Consider the following 17,288-nt stretch of genomic DNA (forward strand, 5'->3'; position numbering starts at 1 on the left):
CCTGCCAGGAGCCTGCTCCAACGCGAGCTTCCCACAGGGTCACAGCCTCCTTCAGGCATCCCCCTGCTCCGGCGTGGGGTCCTCCCCGGGCTGCAGGTGGAGATCTGCTCCACCGTGGACCTCCCTGGGCTGCAGGGGGACAGCCTGCCTCACCATGGTCTTCCCCAGGGGCTGCAGGGGAATCTCTGCTCCGGTGCCTGGAGCACCTCCTCCCCCTCCTTCTGCACTGACCTGGGGGTCTGCAGGGCTGTTGCTCTCATATTCTCACTCCTCTATTCAGCTGCAGTTGCCTTTGCGCGTTTCTTCCCCCCCCCTTAAATGTTATCCCAGAGGTGCTACCCCCGTCACTGATGGGCTCGGCCTTGGCCAGCAGTGGGTCCGTCTTGGAGCCGGCTGGCATTGGCTCTGTCAGACATGGGGGAAGCTTCTAGCAGCTTCTCACAGAAGCCACCCCTGCAGTCCCCCTGCTACCAAAACCTTGCCACACAAACCCGATACACGTTATGATAGAATGTCTCTTGTTTTTTTTCCTCTTCATTGTTCACCCAACTTTGCTAATGAATTTTTAATGAGGATACAGTTTTCTAAAAATGTTGAGTCTTCTAGAATTTATTTGTTCGCTCTTGAGCTCAGTGTAGTTAGTCCCATGAGTAGTCACTTGTGTATGTTGTGCCAGGCTAGTATCTTTCTCAATTTCTTCTATTTCTGAGGTAACTATAGAAAAACAACTAACTAAGAAGGAAAAATGAGAGTAATGTAGACCGATTTAAACACCCACGCTCCCCCCCAAACAAACAAAAACCCCATGACAAACAAAAATGAAAATCACAAAAAGCAAATTTAGCTGTATGTCTTTTAAAAAATCTTGTCTAGGTATTTAAACGTTATTGGTTTTCTTCATCTTTCTGTTCAACATTTTATTGTTCTATATAGTATAAAAAGTATTACGGATTTATATATTGCTACAGATATGTGATTGCTAAAGTGAACTCTCAAAATGTTTCTTACTGAGTTACAGTATTTGCTTCAAATGAGAGTCCCTTCCCTTTCTCCCCTTCTTTCTTTGTAGGATGTTTGAATTAGATGATTTGGATACAGAATTGGTGCAGACATTTAGACTAAGGATTGTAATGTTGTTATTTCTGTTTATTGCTATAAGAAGTGTTGAACTGCAATATGAGTGGCTTATTTACTATTAGCCATAAAATGAAAAATCACCTTCAAGCTTTAAGTTGCAAAATTGAAAAGAATAAACATGGTATTTCCTCAAAACAGGGAAATTGCTTGTGTTTTTCTAGAAAAGTATATCCTGCATGAAATCAATGATATTCTAAATTGTTAGTATAACAATTAATTAAAGTAGATATCTGTTATAAAATTCTCATTAAATTGTTCTGTGCAGTCATCGTGCATAATTAAGACCCACAGGAAAACATTTGAAACCCTAATGTTCTCTTTTATTGTATTTGCAGATTCACATCATAGATTTTGATGATGAAAATAACATTATAAACAAAAACGTTCTCCTTCATCAAGTGGGTGAAATTTGGCACATTAGTACCAGTCCTGCAGATAAAGGTGTACTAGCAACCTGCTATAATAAAAGTAAGTCCTTTCTAACCGTGTTAAACTTGTTTAAGTGTTTTGATATTTTTGAATGTTCAAAGATTGAACATCTAGCTATGTGTAAACACTTTAAATCGAAATTATCAACACAGGCATTTTCCAAAAAATCTGCCGTACCATTACCTATACATCATTTGTCTCGTATTCTTAGGTCATCTTGGTTAGAAGTCTACTTCTACATTCACATCAAGGAAAGCAGCAAAATAAAAGTATTGCTTGCCTGATTAATGCAAAGCATGGCAAATAAAATATATTCCTGGTATTTTAGATGTCATTCTTTTTATTGTTTTATATGTTTGCTTTTGAAAGTGGCAGTAAATGTCTTTCAAAACAGCATCATGCCAGCCAGCATCAAGCTCTATTTTAAGATTGCAAGTGAAGTTTGTATATAATGTTATTTGTCATATGTTAAATGCAGATATGCCCACAGAGAACTATAAATTCTTATATAAATATCTCATCAGAAACAGTAGGAATGCTCCATGTGTAACCTAGCACTGAGTGCACAGCTGTTAAGATTAAGGATCTCTGTGCATTTCCTGGATGAGGCAGGTGTGAAGATTTTCTGTCATGAGGCTTGAAAAATCCACTTGCATCACTTGGGGAAGGGAGTACTCTTTCTCTCTGACAAGCAAGAAATCTATGCTGTCAGTTGGAATAAATACTATTTCTTCTAGTAAATATTAGTCTATTCTTCTATGGAAATATTGTCCAAGAATATAAGAATAACGTAGTGAGTTTCAGGCTCTGTGCATCTGTGGATGGTTGTGGACATGTGAATTCCTGCTGCTCAGCTGGTGGCTATGTTGGAGAGAAGGTTCCAGGATTGCTTGCTTCTCCTGGTTCTTTTGGATTGAAATAAAAGTGCTAAAATTTGAATTTCTTTCACAAATCTTATATGAATCTTTTGAAGACAATTATAGAAGATAAGTAGAGTAATAAAGAGCTTTTTCTGTTTTCTAAACTGAAAATGATCATGGGCATTTTGACTAAGAGAGCACTGAAATGGTATTGGCCTGGTTTTTGACTACTTTTACTCTCTGGTTGACTTGGTGAACATAACTTTCTCACCTTGCCAGTGATCCATGGAGAAAATGAGAAAGCAGTAATCGGGCCTGAAATTCTAAAGTAGTCTTAGTAATTTTCTGGCTAGTTTCAGGGGAGAATCTGAGAAAGTTGTCTGAAGTCTCCTTTAAAGAAAACCAAAACAAGTTTCTAAGTTTCTTTCTCTAGCCCTTCTGAGTTGATTGCATTTTTATTTTCTTAAAGAATATTGTGCTGCACGGAATAGTGTGAAACATTTTAAAGAATTTCTGTACCTCTTTTTCAGTACATAACTGAACAGCAAGATGGTACGAGATAGCTTATCAAGTCCAGTATTTCATGTATGTAACGTACCATTTAATGTTAACCAGTCTTCATTTTTTCAATTTGTATCTGTTCTTGAGCTCAAGTATTGCTCTAGAAAGTATGGCGAAAACAAATAATTTTATACTTTTTTCTCAAGAAGGCCTATATTTAAGTTCTTTATAGCAATTCCTTACAGCAATATGCATATTAATTGAAAATTCTCTTTGGGAGAGAGCTTACTGAGATTGCTAGAATTGAGCTTCTATCCAAACACTCTAAATATCTGTGAGTGTTCTGATTTCCATTATTGAACCTATTAATTCATATATATGTTTTCTATTCTAGCTTGTGTTCTGGATTTAGTTTACCTAGTTTCTGAACATGAGGGTTTATTGTTTTACTTCATGTATCTTCATTTAGAATCATCAGCCATAAACTTTCTGCAGAAAATTAAGCAATGGAAACCTTTAAAATGTTTTTTTGTATTGTATTTGTTTTGTTATTTTAAAAAGACTCTTAACTGTTTTCCTCATTGAAGTACCAGTCAAATGAGATGATGCTGTCAGGAAGAGTCATACGTATTGTGACCATCTCTGCATCTGAGCCCAATACTACTGGCAAATCTTGACTGTTGTTGAAACTGGGAGAGCGAAGAAAAGTGGTGTGTGTCCATTAGTAATAGCTATTTTTTGAAGTTGCTTAAATAAGTGGTGAAATGTGGCATTGAAGAAAAGTGGAATCGTGTACATTTTGCATTTCATAGCTCACTGAAGTAAGCTAATGGAATAGGGTGAAGCACTCATGAAAAAACTTTGAAATTTCCTCTTTTATATTAGGAGAGATACTGAGTTTTCTTTCACTTTCTTACACTTATAGTTAGCATAACCAAGGTATGAATAAGGTCTTATGTTACTTCATGAAAAAACATGTAGTAGGTACAAACAGAAGAGCACTTTTTTCACAGCTCTCCTGTTCTTTGTTTTGTGTCTAGGAGAAGTATGCCTTTAATATAGCAAGTTTGGGGAATATAATAGTGGTTGAACTGAAAGAGTAATACTGTGTACCTACTTTGAAGAGAGATTTTTGAGTCTTGATTAACTTTTTAAAAGCATTTTGCAGCTAGTGATACAGAAAAATATTGATTCCTGAATAATTTGCTTTAGTGTTTCAGTCATCTGGACTTGCTGTTCTTCAGACCATAGATTAATTCTTTTTCTAGAGCTGACTTACGCAAGATAAAAGATTTCTTTTTAAACGTACTTTCCCTAGAACTTAGCTACTCTTCCTTTTTGTAATCATATCGTATTTTTAAAATGTAGTGAAAAATCTTTCCTCAGTATCCAGTTGTTATCATCCCCTGTAATATTATTGAGATGTTCAAACTCTTTTTTTACTTTATTATCTACTTGACGGTTAAAACTACTGCCTCAAAGTCAAAGACAACACTAGCAGTCTTGCTGTATGTTTTGAAATACAAGGGATCTGATGTTATTTGCTTCTCTTTTCTCTTGTAGGGATTAAATTTAGCAAAATAATTGTAATACACAAAGCTTTTTGTTAATTTCTGCTGAGTGCTAAGAATTGCATGAGGGAAACTGATACTCTTATTCAGCTGGTAATGATAGGTTATTTGTGGGGTCAAGAATCAAATGGAAAGTTATAAGCCCTCTGTGTGTTTGAGAAGGATGCTGATGCAATAATGTTTGGAAGTTTTTGCTGTTCTGGTTGAGAGAGGCCTTGAATTGATGTAACAAGGCTGTTAATCAAAAGTTGAAAGATCTTCTTGGATGGGGAAGTTCCTGTGTTTGGGTTTTTTGGTTTGTTTTGTTTTTTTGTGGTTTGGTTGTTTTTTTTTCCTTCGAAGAGGGCATTTTAGCTACTTCTAAGCATGATTGTGTGGGATTTTACAGATCTGAAGCTTTTTTTCCAGGCATGTGTATATGTATGTATGTTTTTTTGTTTTTTGTTTTTTTTTTTTATCCCCAGATTTATATATATATATACAGCATCTGCTTCCAAAGTCATTGTTATGAAGTTTTTTGGTTTTGTTTTGTTTTTTTTTTCCCCCTGAATCATACAGGTAGGAAACCTCCTTCAAAAGGAGTGATGCTACTGTAGAAACAATCTGCCCCTGTCACTCGCTGGGGGATTTACAAATTTTTTTTTTTTCCCCTGCTTCATGGATAAGTGAAATCTTTTTACTTGTCCTTGACTCATATAAGTGAAAGAGGCATAAGGAGGGACAACTTCAAATGTACTTTATTAGTATTATTATTATTGGTACACCTACTGAAGAGCAAAGTCGTGTGCTCATGAGTCATAATAGCTAGGCTTCCATGTCAGTGAAAATTAATTTCCTTGATGTCTACTGGATTGTTTTTAAGTGCTACACACACATTAGAAATACCAATTTAGAAAAATCATGTAATTGCAAAGGGAAAACTTATTCTACTCAGTTCCTGTCTTGATTATAGTGGTCCCCCCGGTCCCACCAATGATGGATATATCACTTGGGGAATTTTATACTATTACTACTGATGTTATAGGAAGATGATTTTATTATCAAGTGATAGGCTTACTAGTAATGTGTAATCTTGCCTAACTTTCAGCAAAGATCAGAAATCTACTATGCTGAAGGCATAGTACTTGCCTATATTATACATTTCTAACGTACTCGGCGATATTGTATGCTAGAAAGGTATTAAGACCATTCCTGTGTAACTTGCATTGCTAATGGGCAAGATGTGTATTCAGTAGATCTAGTAGTTGATCAGAGGTGATGTTGTTTTTCTGCTTCTTGTCATTTGCCACCTTTGCTGTTAAAAAATTGCTTTTGTCATGTTCAAATGGTAGTCCAGATATAGCCGAAGCATGATAAAACACTGAATGTTTTTTGATAAAACACTAAAACCGATTTGGTAACAGATAATGTTTTGTAAGGTTAATTTTGCATCTCTAATAAAGAAATTATTTCCTAGGGTTTTTAAACAAACTTTATGGTGGTGGCGGGGGAGATATCAGCGTAGCAATCTGTGAACCTAGTGGCTTTCCTATGTTTTAGAAACATAATTGGATCCTTCAGATCCATGGTTTAAAATAAATAAATAAAAATCCCTGACATGAGCTACCTATTTTAGGCAGTCATTACACTGAGAAGTAACTTTTTTTTTTTTTTTTTTTTTTCCCCTGCAAATGTGTTTGGCAGCTATTTGGTATTGTGAGCACTGTAAGAATTAGGGATGCTGTATTTTATCCCACATTCCCTAACTGAAGGGAGAAGAGTGCATAAATACGCGAAGAAGCTAGGTAAAAGAAGGATTAAAATCTGAATATCTTGGGGACGGGGGAAGAAGGCTTTGTAAAATTAATACTTGAGATATCTAGATGAACTTATGCACTGTTAGTCAATTTTGTGACATATTGATGCATTATTTTTCCCCTTTACTGTGGCAAGTCAAGCGAATTAAAATAGGGGGTGGGTTTTTTTTCTTGAACAGGATAAGATTGCTACTGACAGCTTTAAAGTAGGTAAAAATTAAGGGGAAAAATGAGTTTCGTAGTCTTCTAGCTTTAGAAGTTAAATTAGATTGTTAAAATTCAGTATGATATAGATTAGGTTCTAAAAAAAAGCTAAAAGGATGGATTGTTGAGAAAAGGGTACAATGTACAGAGGGTTTTGGGTGATGATAAAAGTGGCAATAAGCTAGAGTACTGCAGTTGCATTTTAATTGGTTAATGCTTAATCTCTGAAAATTTACACGCGCTTATTTGCCTTTAATATTTATTGATATCTTAGTTATGTTCAACAAAGCAGAAATCAAATAATTTGCTTCACAGGGATCCAGAATTAAAATGGAGGATGTTGTATTTAGTGGAAAATCCCTGTCAGAACAATTCTAGGAACTTTACACCTTGCTGCTTTTTTGCTATTCTGACTAGCTGTAGTCAGTTGGCTATTTGCTTTTTACTTTCTTTTAACTAAAATCTGACAGGAGTGACACTTTTAAAAAAAGTGAATAAGAAAGGTGACAAAGTAATTAAGGACATTATAGTATCTTAGTAGAAATGCACTTTTAAATATCAGAAAAGAATAATGATGGGGTGGGGTGAGGGTCAAGAATGTACCCTCCAAATAATGATATAAACCAATGAGAATAATGGTACACTAAATATAATAAGTTTAAAAATGAGGATAAATTAGTCTTCAAATTTGCAAGAAGTTGGTAGCCATCCAAGAGGTCTATTCACCTGCTGAGGGGAAAATAATTTCACATGCGTATTGCTAAAAGTCTGAAAGAAGCCTCGCTTCGCTACACAAAAGTGCATTCTAGCCTATGCTAGGATAAATTTTTCATTGTGATGAGGTGAAGTGCCAAAACCTTGTAGATCATGCTAGAGTGGAGTCACTTGGGAACTAGAACAATAAAAACCTGACAAAGCCCTAGACCCCACTGGAATACGATCCATATACAGTCTCAGTATTGCTGAAGTTTCAGGCTACAGGAGCGGAAATTGTAAAGCCATTTGAATGGACTTTTAATAGTGTTCCGAGGCAGGAAGAAATACCAACAGACTGGAATGTGTCTAATACCATTTTTGTATTCTTTTGTAAAGTAGGTGATGGAAGCCTCAGCTCTGGGGTTGGCTGAAAAAAGTGGGAGCCCTGAGTTAAGATGAAGTTGGGGAATACTTGGAAATATGTTGATTTCTGAATGATGCCCTCTTTGTCAGTCCAGTTTATAATACACTGTCATCGGGTATTTGAAAAATTTACCAGTTAGGTGGATGTGCATTGGTAGGTACAGGTTGTATGTGTTTTTTGAGTGTGAGTGTGTCTAGCTATGCTTTGTTTCTTATAGAACTTCATTTTAATCTGCTCTCTTGTTTATACATCCCTTCCCTTCTCTCACCTGCCGTTTTAGAATACTGTTAAAATGGAGATGGACTATTTCCTAGGGACTTATAAAGTAAATTTCAGCTACATTATTAAAGGAATAGAGAATGCAGAGGGATTTTTTTTGTAGGCCATTTGAAGAGTTTTGCAGCCGTGCCACTTTGCCAGCAATGGATGGCTTCTTTCTGAATGACTTGCATCTGGTCTCTGCACAGCAGAATATTCGGTAAAGAGGGTGAATGCCTGTGATGATGTGTTTGGGGAAAACTATCATTCTAAAATAATTTTTTATAAATATAAAGGGAAGCCTTAATCCAATAGTTTCTACTTTATTCTTTGCAGAACCTGAATATAACTTTCATTATATCCTATAAGGTAGAATAAAACCTCAGAATTATACATTGCTCTGAGATACCGATGAATCTATTCAGAATATCAGTGAGGAACTAGTGGTTTGTTTAAATTTTGGTACTATTTCATGGCTAGCTACTTGGGTAGTTACTACGTTCTGGTAGATGTACAGATGCTTAGAAGAGATGGTAAAATTGTTTGAGAAGTCAAGAAGTAAGGCAAACTGGTGGGTTTACATGAAGTGATGGGGAGATAGAGGAGTGGAAATAGAGAAATGATCCAGACTAAAAATTCTGCATTGGTGGAAAATACAGTTTGCCTGCTGAACCTCTAATTGGATCTAGGTAGCTATCTCCATTACTGTAAAGGTGAGTTTTCAGGGAGTGATTGTAAGCAGCTACTTCGGCATATCTCCTGCTTGCAGGTGAAGGAAATGCTTGGGGGTGGAGGGCAAAAGTAAATGACCCGATCTCAAGAGCATAATCATAGGCAATGCCAATGTACTGTTAACTGTCACAGATCTGATGGGGAAATGTTTACTGAAAGACAAAGTGAAGAAATGAAGGAAGTAGTATAATTGGAGAAATAAGGAGATCCTGAAGGAAGGAGATCTCAAAAACAGATAAGGGGTATGTCACTTAAAGGACAAGCATGTGACTGCAACTATGCATGAGTAAGCAACAAGGTGTGAGGTGGTACGTAGCCTTTGGGCAATCAGTTCTGTGTAAGACTGTAGAGATGTTAAAGGGGTAACATATGGCCCTTAAGTGTTAGCATTTTGTAGGTGTTTTCTGTACCATTTAGTGTCTGTCAGTAGAAAAATCTATTATTGTGACTAAATGTCTCCTGCTCAGTTTTTTGATTAGTGCTTTCTATTTTGCATTTTGTTTCTTCATCTGTGGCAACTCCCCCTATTTTCCCGAGGCCTTATGTTCTTCTTCCTTTCCATGCCATTTACTGAAATGCTCAATGAAATAATTTGTTGATTCTTAAATCGTTGAGTCTAACTTTTAGTTTTGATGTTGCTATAAGATGAACAGTGGTCTGAAGACTTCATTTCTCTTTTTTACTGTTTCAAACAGTGCTAGCAAACTAAACAAAATGTTTATGCTGATAGTTTATGCAATTGTGAATTGGGTTGCAAGGGTATTTTCACAGCCACAAGAGTACCTTTATGTAATTGAAAACTTGAAAATTAGAATGTGACATAATGGGCCACAAAAAATAACAGCATTGAAGTCTGATGTTTGGAATTATTTACTTTAATGATGTCAAGCAGCGTGGGAGCAGGTGTGGAGAGTGTGTGGTGTGTGTGTGTGAGTATTTAAGAAGAAAACAACCCTTACCTGCTAGCTTGTGAGGTATAAAACCTGCTGACTGTAAAAAAAAAAAAAAAAAAACAAAAAAAAACAACCAAAAAAAAAAACAAACCCACAACTTAATATTGAATAATCAGGTTTTGGTATTGGACAGCTGGCTGCTCTTGGTTTTTTTGCATCAGTATTGCTATAATGATATTTTTTGCTGGAAATTATAACCCATAGAGTAAAATAAATAATTTCAGGATATTAGACTAATATTTTAAGGTTATATATGTATTCCAGTAACTTAAACAGGGCCATGGCATTGACCTAGGGACTGACTTGAAGTAGTGCGTGCTGTTAGACTCAGGATGCTCCCTGAGCAGTTTTGGTGTGGGCCACCTAGCAGTTTCAGGCAATGGTGCTCAGAGGTAGTCCAAGAACATCATGAGTATTTAGAGTGCGGCCTCCTTCTTTCAGCTTACCCTGAAAAAATTTTGAGCTTAACTGTGTTAGCTGGCCTCAGGGCTGGAGAACTGTACCTGACTTTATTGAGTTGCCAAAAAATAAAATATCTGTCATGGTTCTCCATTGCAGATTGTTGTTATAAAATACACAGATTGTTTGTTTTGGAGAATGTATTGTAGGGAAACATGCAAGTACTTCAGAAATTAGACAAAAGACATGATAAAGACATATATGAAATAAATTAAGGTAAGAAGATATGGTCAAGAATTTCTGTTCTGCTTATCTTGGTATGATGGTTCTGTTGTGCAGCTTATTCCACAAAATTGAGAGAAATAATTTTGGAGATAATTTGGTCTTTCTAGAGAAGAACAGAGTTTTGGAACAGTTATCCTTTTTGTATAGCTTTTATACAGTGTCTAGTGCTATGAGGTGGTCGTGTTGTAATTAGGATTGCTAGGTATTGTGCAGGTATGTCTTAAAGAATGCTGATGAATTAGAGAAAACTTCACACTTCTCAATTTGAAGTGAATGTTTAATTGCTGGGTATTAGGTGCACACGTTCGTTGAGGCAAAATATGTGTCTAATGATGATAACTGTCTAATTTATCCTAGCTTTTGTTTCTGAAGATGGTACTCTTTTCTAGCTGTTTTCAGATACTAAATTCTGAATTAGACCGTGGACCAGAGCTCTTTGCCAGCATGGTAATTTCTGAGCTTATAGAAAGGTTTCAAGTAATCTGAGGTTTAACAAATGTTCATGCTTTGACTAATTAAAAGGGAATAATTCAAACTCTTTAAATAATGTCAATAAATTATATAGAATATACTGAAGAATTATATAGAATATACTGAAGAATTGTTTTAGGAGTTGCTTGTGATTATTTTACTGGTGCTTTTCATCATTGAATGATATTTAGCAGAACTTCGAGAGAAAGTGTTCTTTTTTTTTTTTTTTTTAAACAGCTGACATTTCTTGTTCTTGATGACATTGAGACCATAGGCAGTCCTGAGCAAAGGAGCAACATGTCACATGCTGTCTGGTACTTCTGTCATCCTTGAAATGTGTGACTTCAGTCTCATCAAGTACAATTAAAAAATGACAGCTATTTTGAAGGAGGGCAGTTTTTCATAGAATGCTATATCCTGTGCTGCTTGGAGAATAATGGTCATTGGTTATTTCTCTTTAAAAATTCCTGTGGGAACAGAGGATGAAAGACATGTTATGTACAACTACACATGGAAATGCAAAGCCAAAAAGAAAAACATGAATGTGTGTTCTTGATAGATTTATTATTATTTTTTGTAAGCTGGCAGTCACAGATCTTAAAAACATTAGGAAGAATACTTGTCACCTTGTTCTTTGGGTGTCTTCTGTAGTAGTTCATGAAGGAAATACTTAAACAATGTGTAAAGAAAAGTATTAGCAGGAAAATGAGCCCTAAAATGTTTAAATGCCCATTGATATCTGATGACTCTTAACTGCTGCCAGAAAGGTGCAGCATGCCTGCACCATGAGGTGAAAGCAAAATGAGCATTTAAATAGTTTAACTTGATTCTTAGGCAGACTTGTCAAATTAATAAGCATCTCTTCTACTGATGGCATCAGTATATGCTGTTGTACCTGTTCTGATTCAAATTTGTTGCTAACGACACTAGAGATTTCTTTAAAAAGAGGGAAACATGACTGCAGTCTATCAATTGCAGAGCTGTTTAAAATCTAAACCAGCTGCCAGTGAAGGTCTCTGTTGTATATTTATAAATGCAAAAAATTTGAAAGGAAAAAGAGGGTGGTCATTTTTTCTTCCATTCCCTTCATAAAAGCAAGCAAACCAAATGCTATTTTTTGCTCATCTCCTTTCAACATTTTCCCCTTTCAAATCAGATCATCTTGTCCTGGTGACCAGTGAAACTGGCATCCCAGGGTGTGTGTGCTGATGAAGGAAGGGCTATTGATCAGTCTGTTTTCAGACTTTCATTTTATTGAGCAGCTACTTAGCTTCAATAGCTAAGAAAAACTTGGAGGAATTTTAAATACAGTACACTTTTCCATAAAAATTTGCAGTTTACAGAGCACAGTATGTTCTCCATCTCACTCTCCTCCATAACACGATTATTTGCAGTTCACCTGAATGTACTAATAAGATTACTTGAACTGTTGGGAAAAGTAAGACTGTCTTCAGTGCTGCAAATTAATCTGTGTGTGTTTCATTCCTTGTCTGTGCCTTCCTTTTGTTTTGAAATATGGCTTGCTGAAGAATTGATTATCAAAAACCCTAGTATGACTTCCTGTCCATTTCTGCTTTGGGGGTTGAGGGAGACAGAGGAAGAGCTGCTGAGATACCATTCCTATTTATCTCCAAAGTAGATCAGGAGGAAAGGGTGCCTCGTTATCCTGATTGATTATCAGGGTAACCTTTACCTATACAGAATTAAAAATTTTCTTGGACATAACTATCAGTTCTAGTGGAAAACCTACAGAGGTGGGGGGAAAAAAAAGGAATGACACAATGATCTTGTTTGTTAGCGTGAACTATTTTTGGCATGGAGTGGATGGGTGAAATGCAGCAAGGCATTTTAGTTTCATGCTGCCGTTTCTGTGAGAGGTAAGTATATAAGAACTATCTTTACCTTTTCCTTCCAAATGGAATAGTGCCAACCTGTTGATCAGTCCGATGACTGGTTCATCTATACCAGTATCATGACTCCTACAGCAGCAACAGGAGATCCTATGTAGAACAGCATAGACAGGTTTATAGATAGGTCTTTAATCCCTTTTTGAACCAGCTGAGACTGCCTTCTGCCACAAACTTTTTTAACATCAATTTTCAGTCCGCTACTCACTGGCCAAAGTCCCCACCCTTTCTTTTTAAACTTACCTTGTACTATTTCAGTGAGTGCCACTTAGTTCTAAGATTGCAAGATTTGGCCTGTAATAGCAATTCTATCACCTTGCCGCTGCTTTTCTGTTTCTGTAAACTTAGGTCATGTTCTTCCCAAGGTGTTTTCCTTCTAAATGAAATAGTTCTAACCTCTTGAACATCTAATAAGACAGTTTTTCTACCATCTTCGTTTACGTTGCCCTTCTCCAAATCTGCTATGCCCTTCTTTAGATGCAAACACTAGAATTGCATTCTCCTTTTGAGATATGGGCATTATAAAGTTTTTATGGGGCTGTGAAACAATGCTTTCTATTTTATTCTCAGTGCCCTTTGTAAGGATGCCTGATGTTTTGCTGGCTTCCATAGTTACTGCTGCACATTAGGTTCAGAGAACTGGCAGTCTTGACACAAAGAACTTTTTTCTGAGTTATAACTACCAGTTCTGAGTGCAGTATCATGTCAGGATGGCTTAAATTATTTTTCTCTACAATGCATTAACCAACTTTTGTATACAGAGAAGCTCATCTGTTGCTTTTTTGACCACCAAGTTTTCTGGAGTCCTTCAGTTGTTCTCGCCTTTGGCATGGCATGGAATTATCTGAAAGTGTCAACTTCTGTAAGACTAGGAATTGATGCTGTGACACTAATAACACTGTTTGGGGAGCTCACGGTGGAACACCTCTTTTGTTTTTAACTTTAGCATTTCAGATAAATCCTTGTTTTAAGTCCATGGGATAAAGCTAGATATATTTCTCTCACTAGGAAGAGGAAAAATGAAATTTAAAAGCAAAATCTCTATCAAGTGTAACAATAATGAGATTTTTTTAAGTCAGGTTGTTACCACTGCAGCAAAAATAGATTCTATCTGTAAAGTGAGTGACTAATGAAAGCAGCACTCTTAAAGTTGGTTTAAAAACCTTTCCCAGACTATTTTGAAATTAAGTACTTTAAAAATAATTTTCTATGTTGCTGTTGTCTTCTGTGTTTGCGCTTGCCCCTGCTTCTCTTAAGAATTCAATTTCTTATTCAAATCCATTGAAATATATGTGGAAACCGATTTATTTTCCCAGTGCAAATGTGTTTTTCAACTCCTGTAAAAACAGGTTCTGCACTTCCATTACGTGTAGGGACACACAAAGCCACCAGAGGGCAAAAGAAAGTGCAAATGGAGAAGGCTGTTGTTATCTGCAACTTTACACATGCAGGCAGGCACGTGTGCAAACAAGATACAACCGCTGCACAGTGGCACCTGAAGACTCAGTATAAATAGCTCGGGTTTGTAGATCCAGAACATAGAGACATACAAACACAGAACTGCTGTTTAATTTTGATGAAAAGGAAAATAAAGTTTGCATTTAAAACCCATTAATTTAAAAACATTAAACCTGCTATGTGTTATGGTTGTCGGGTGCATTGCACATACACACAGTAAACTTGTCTATTAAAAAAAAACCCAACAACTTCCTGCAGAGAAAATTCATCAGTAAGGGTATTGGAAATAATGCTGCTGGTGATGCTTTCAACTGCTTAGTATTGAAAACAGCAGGTGACACTGACTTCACTGGTTTCACTTTCCTTTGCTGTAGTGAAAACACTCCATGTAGGGAAATCATTGGTACAGCCATGTGATATGCTACAGTTATTAAAATGGGGAGGGAAGTTGAATGCATCTCTCTAAATATTCCCCAGTGCTCTTCTCAGCAGTAGTGGAGGCTTGTACAGAAGAAAACTTATTCCCATAGTTTGAAGGAGGAAATAAATGTGCTTGGTGTTCTCCTAATGTTCTTTGTAGCTTGTACCTGTTGTTTTTCTATGAATTCTAGCTGTTATATGTAATCCGTAGTGTTCCTTTACAAGTACCCTTCAATAAGGTTTTAAGTGCCGTGGCTTACTATCTGATCCAGATGATGGAAAACCACTACAGAAGTGGTGAATGGCTTGAGAAATTGTTCCATGCTGATTGCTGTTCAGGTTTGAAGGCCTCTGTGCATGGATGTATATTGAGTTCAGTCCAAATGACAGGTAACATAGCTGTATTATCTTAGTCTGTGCTATAATCTTATTCATATGCAAGACTGCGGTAGGAGTCAAGCTCAGTAGTGTCTCAGCCAGTGTGTAAGAGCAGATACATAGGGAAAAGTGTAAGAACTGGGGGATTCTGTATAATATAATTAACTTGAAGCACAGATGCTTGTTATCCCTTGATTTAGGATTTCATCTTTATTTGACAGCCATTATCAGGATAATCGTAACATTTGTGCTGTGAAGCAAAATAGAACTAATATCAGAAAGAAGACGGAGGAGAGAAAATTACTGAAATTGGAGTATTACAGGATGGTCATGATATTGAAAAGAGTGCTTCTAAAATACAGGAAGTGGATAAAATGCTTCTGAATTAGAACAGTCACTGGGAGAGAATCTGTTGAATTATCAAGCTGCTCTATCCTTCAGTATTAGAAGGCTTCATTCTCCTCCCCCTCCTTCCCCTTTTTTTTTGAGCTTAGAACAAGAAAAATGGTTTTCCTTCTCCAATTTCAAATAGCTTTTTAAATCAAAATTTTCAAATATTGAACTGAAATAGTATAATAAACTGAAAGAAAATGCGTTCTTTCTCCATCTCCAGTCAATGCTATTGTTGCAGTAAATAACATTTTGTAGATACGCGTAAGGTCTTATAGTATGTGTTTAGGTGTTCTTGTCTAACTAGCTTGTTAAATAACTGAAACTTAGAGGCTTGTTTTTTTCTGGTTTGTATTAGACTTCAGAGTTATTCCTGAATCATGCAAGTGAAACCAAGCATACTGTGCAAGTTCCTTCCAGTAAATGTTAAGACATTTCGCGATTTCACCTTTTTTTACATTCCATTTTCTGTGTCCTTTCCACCATGGAAGGATAGCCTGCTTCAGCTTTTCCATGTCCCATCTTTCTTGGAACGCTGGAGAGGCTGAAGAAGAGTCGCTTGCTTGATAGACTTTTAAGAGAACGCTAAAGTTTTTTTTTCTTTTTCTCCTGCTGACTTTTATCAACACTACAATTCAAGTCCTAGCCGTATCTTAAATGTTTAGCTAATTGATAATTTTTTTATAAAGTAGCAAATCTAGAGTTTGATCTAGTCATCTGATAATACTGAATCTGTAGTGTATTCTATTCTCTACAGTGCTTACGTGAAAATGTGTTAAAATATTTTGAAGACTATTATAATTCAAGCCTTTTTTTCCCTAATTTTTAGGTGATAGTTTGCAACCTTAATTCTCTTAACTTGTATGAGTGTTTTTTAAAAGGAAACTGTGATTATATTGACTTCATGCATCAACATTTCTGACCATTAGACATAAAACTTAAGGACCATCGCAGACATTTCTGCCCCTGTAGCTACTGGAGTGACAGGTAGCTACAGGGAGTATGAGAATTTGAGGTTAATGTTTATGTGCCTTTTCTGGCATTGTGAAGATTATTTTGCAGCTGAGCATAGTTTTATGATGTCCGTTGTGGGTACGTGTGCCATCTAGTAGACCAACAGCACTTCTCCACTGTTTAAGAATCATGGAGTAATTCAGCTTGTAAGGAATGTCAGAGGGTTTTAAGGGATGTTGAACTAGAGTTCAACCTCCTACCTGAAGCAGAATCAACAATGATATCAGACCAGGTTTTTTAGGGCCTTATATGTTTTGGGTTTTTTACGCTTAAGTGGAATTTTCCTTTATTTCAATTTGTGCCTATTGCCTCTTATCCTGTCACTGGGTGCTACTGAGAGAGTTTGACTTGGTCTTCTTTAGTTCCTAACATCATTATTTATTCACATTAATAAGTCTCACCCTGTGCCTTCTCTTTTTCAGTCTCCAATCCCATCATCATCTCTGTGGCCCTTACCTGCACTTGCTCCAGTATATCCATGTTTCTTTTGTACTGGGGAGCCCAGAACTGGATGTGGTTTTCCATATGTGGTCTGCCCAGGACTGAGTAGAGGGGAAGGTTCACATCCCTGGACCTGCTAGTGATGATCTGTCTAATGCAGCCCAGGAGGCTGTTAGCTTTCTTTGGCACAAGTGCACTGCTGGCTCGTGTTTACGTTGTTGCTGCCAGGACCCGCAGGGCCTTTTCTGCAGAGCTGTTCTCTAGCTGCTCAGCCCCCCCCCCCAGTGTGCACTGGAGCATGGGGTTATTCCTCCTCGGGTGCAAGGCTTTGCGTCTCACCGTTGAACTTCATGAGGTTCCTGTTGTTCCATTTCTGCAGCCTGTTGCGGTCCCTCTGTGGTTCCCTGAGGTCATTAATGAAGATGCCAAACAGTATTGGCCCCACTGTTAGCCCCTGGGATACACCAGTAGTGACTGGCTTCCGGGTGGATTTCATGCCACTGATCACAACCCTTTGAGAATGGCAGTTCTGCCACTTTCCAACCCACCACATTGTCCACCTGT

The 17,288-nt window shown here is 37.0% G+C and overlaps 1 protein-coding gene across 6 annotated transcripts in view; it reads left to right on the forward strand.

Annotated features, from left to right (window-relative positions):
• EIPR1 (EARP complex and GARP complex interacting protein 1) overlaps window positions 1–17,288 on the forward strand; it is a 108,976-nt gene that overhangs the window by 18,956 nt on the left and 72,732 nt on the right. For all 6 annotated transcript variants that reach the window (XR_008238445.1, XM_052809191.1, XM_052809189.1 and 3 more), the window contains exon 3: window positions 1,473–1,605. Coding sequence is in view for 5 of the 6 variants with exons in the window: in XM_052809191.1 (XP_052665151.1) it covers window positions 1,473–1,605 (133 nt within the window). In the remaining variant the exon portion in view is untranslated. The remainder of the gene's footprint in view (window positions 1–1,472; window positions 1,606–17,288) is intronic.

Source organism: Harpia harpyja, chromosome 15 (genome assembly GCF_026419915.1).
Source record: "Harpia harpyja isolate bHarHar1 chromosome 15, bHarHar1 primary haplotype, whole genome shotgun sequence".
Classification (NCBI taxonomy): domain Eukaryota; kingdom Metazoa; phylum Chordata; class Aves; order Accipitriformes; family Accipitridae; genus Harpia; species Harpia harpyja.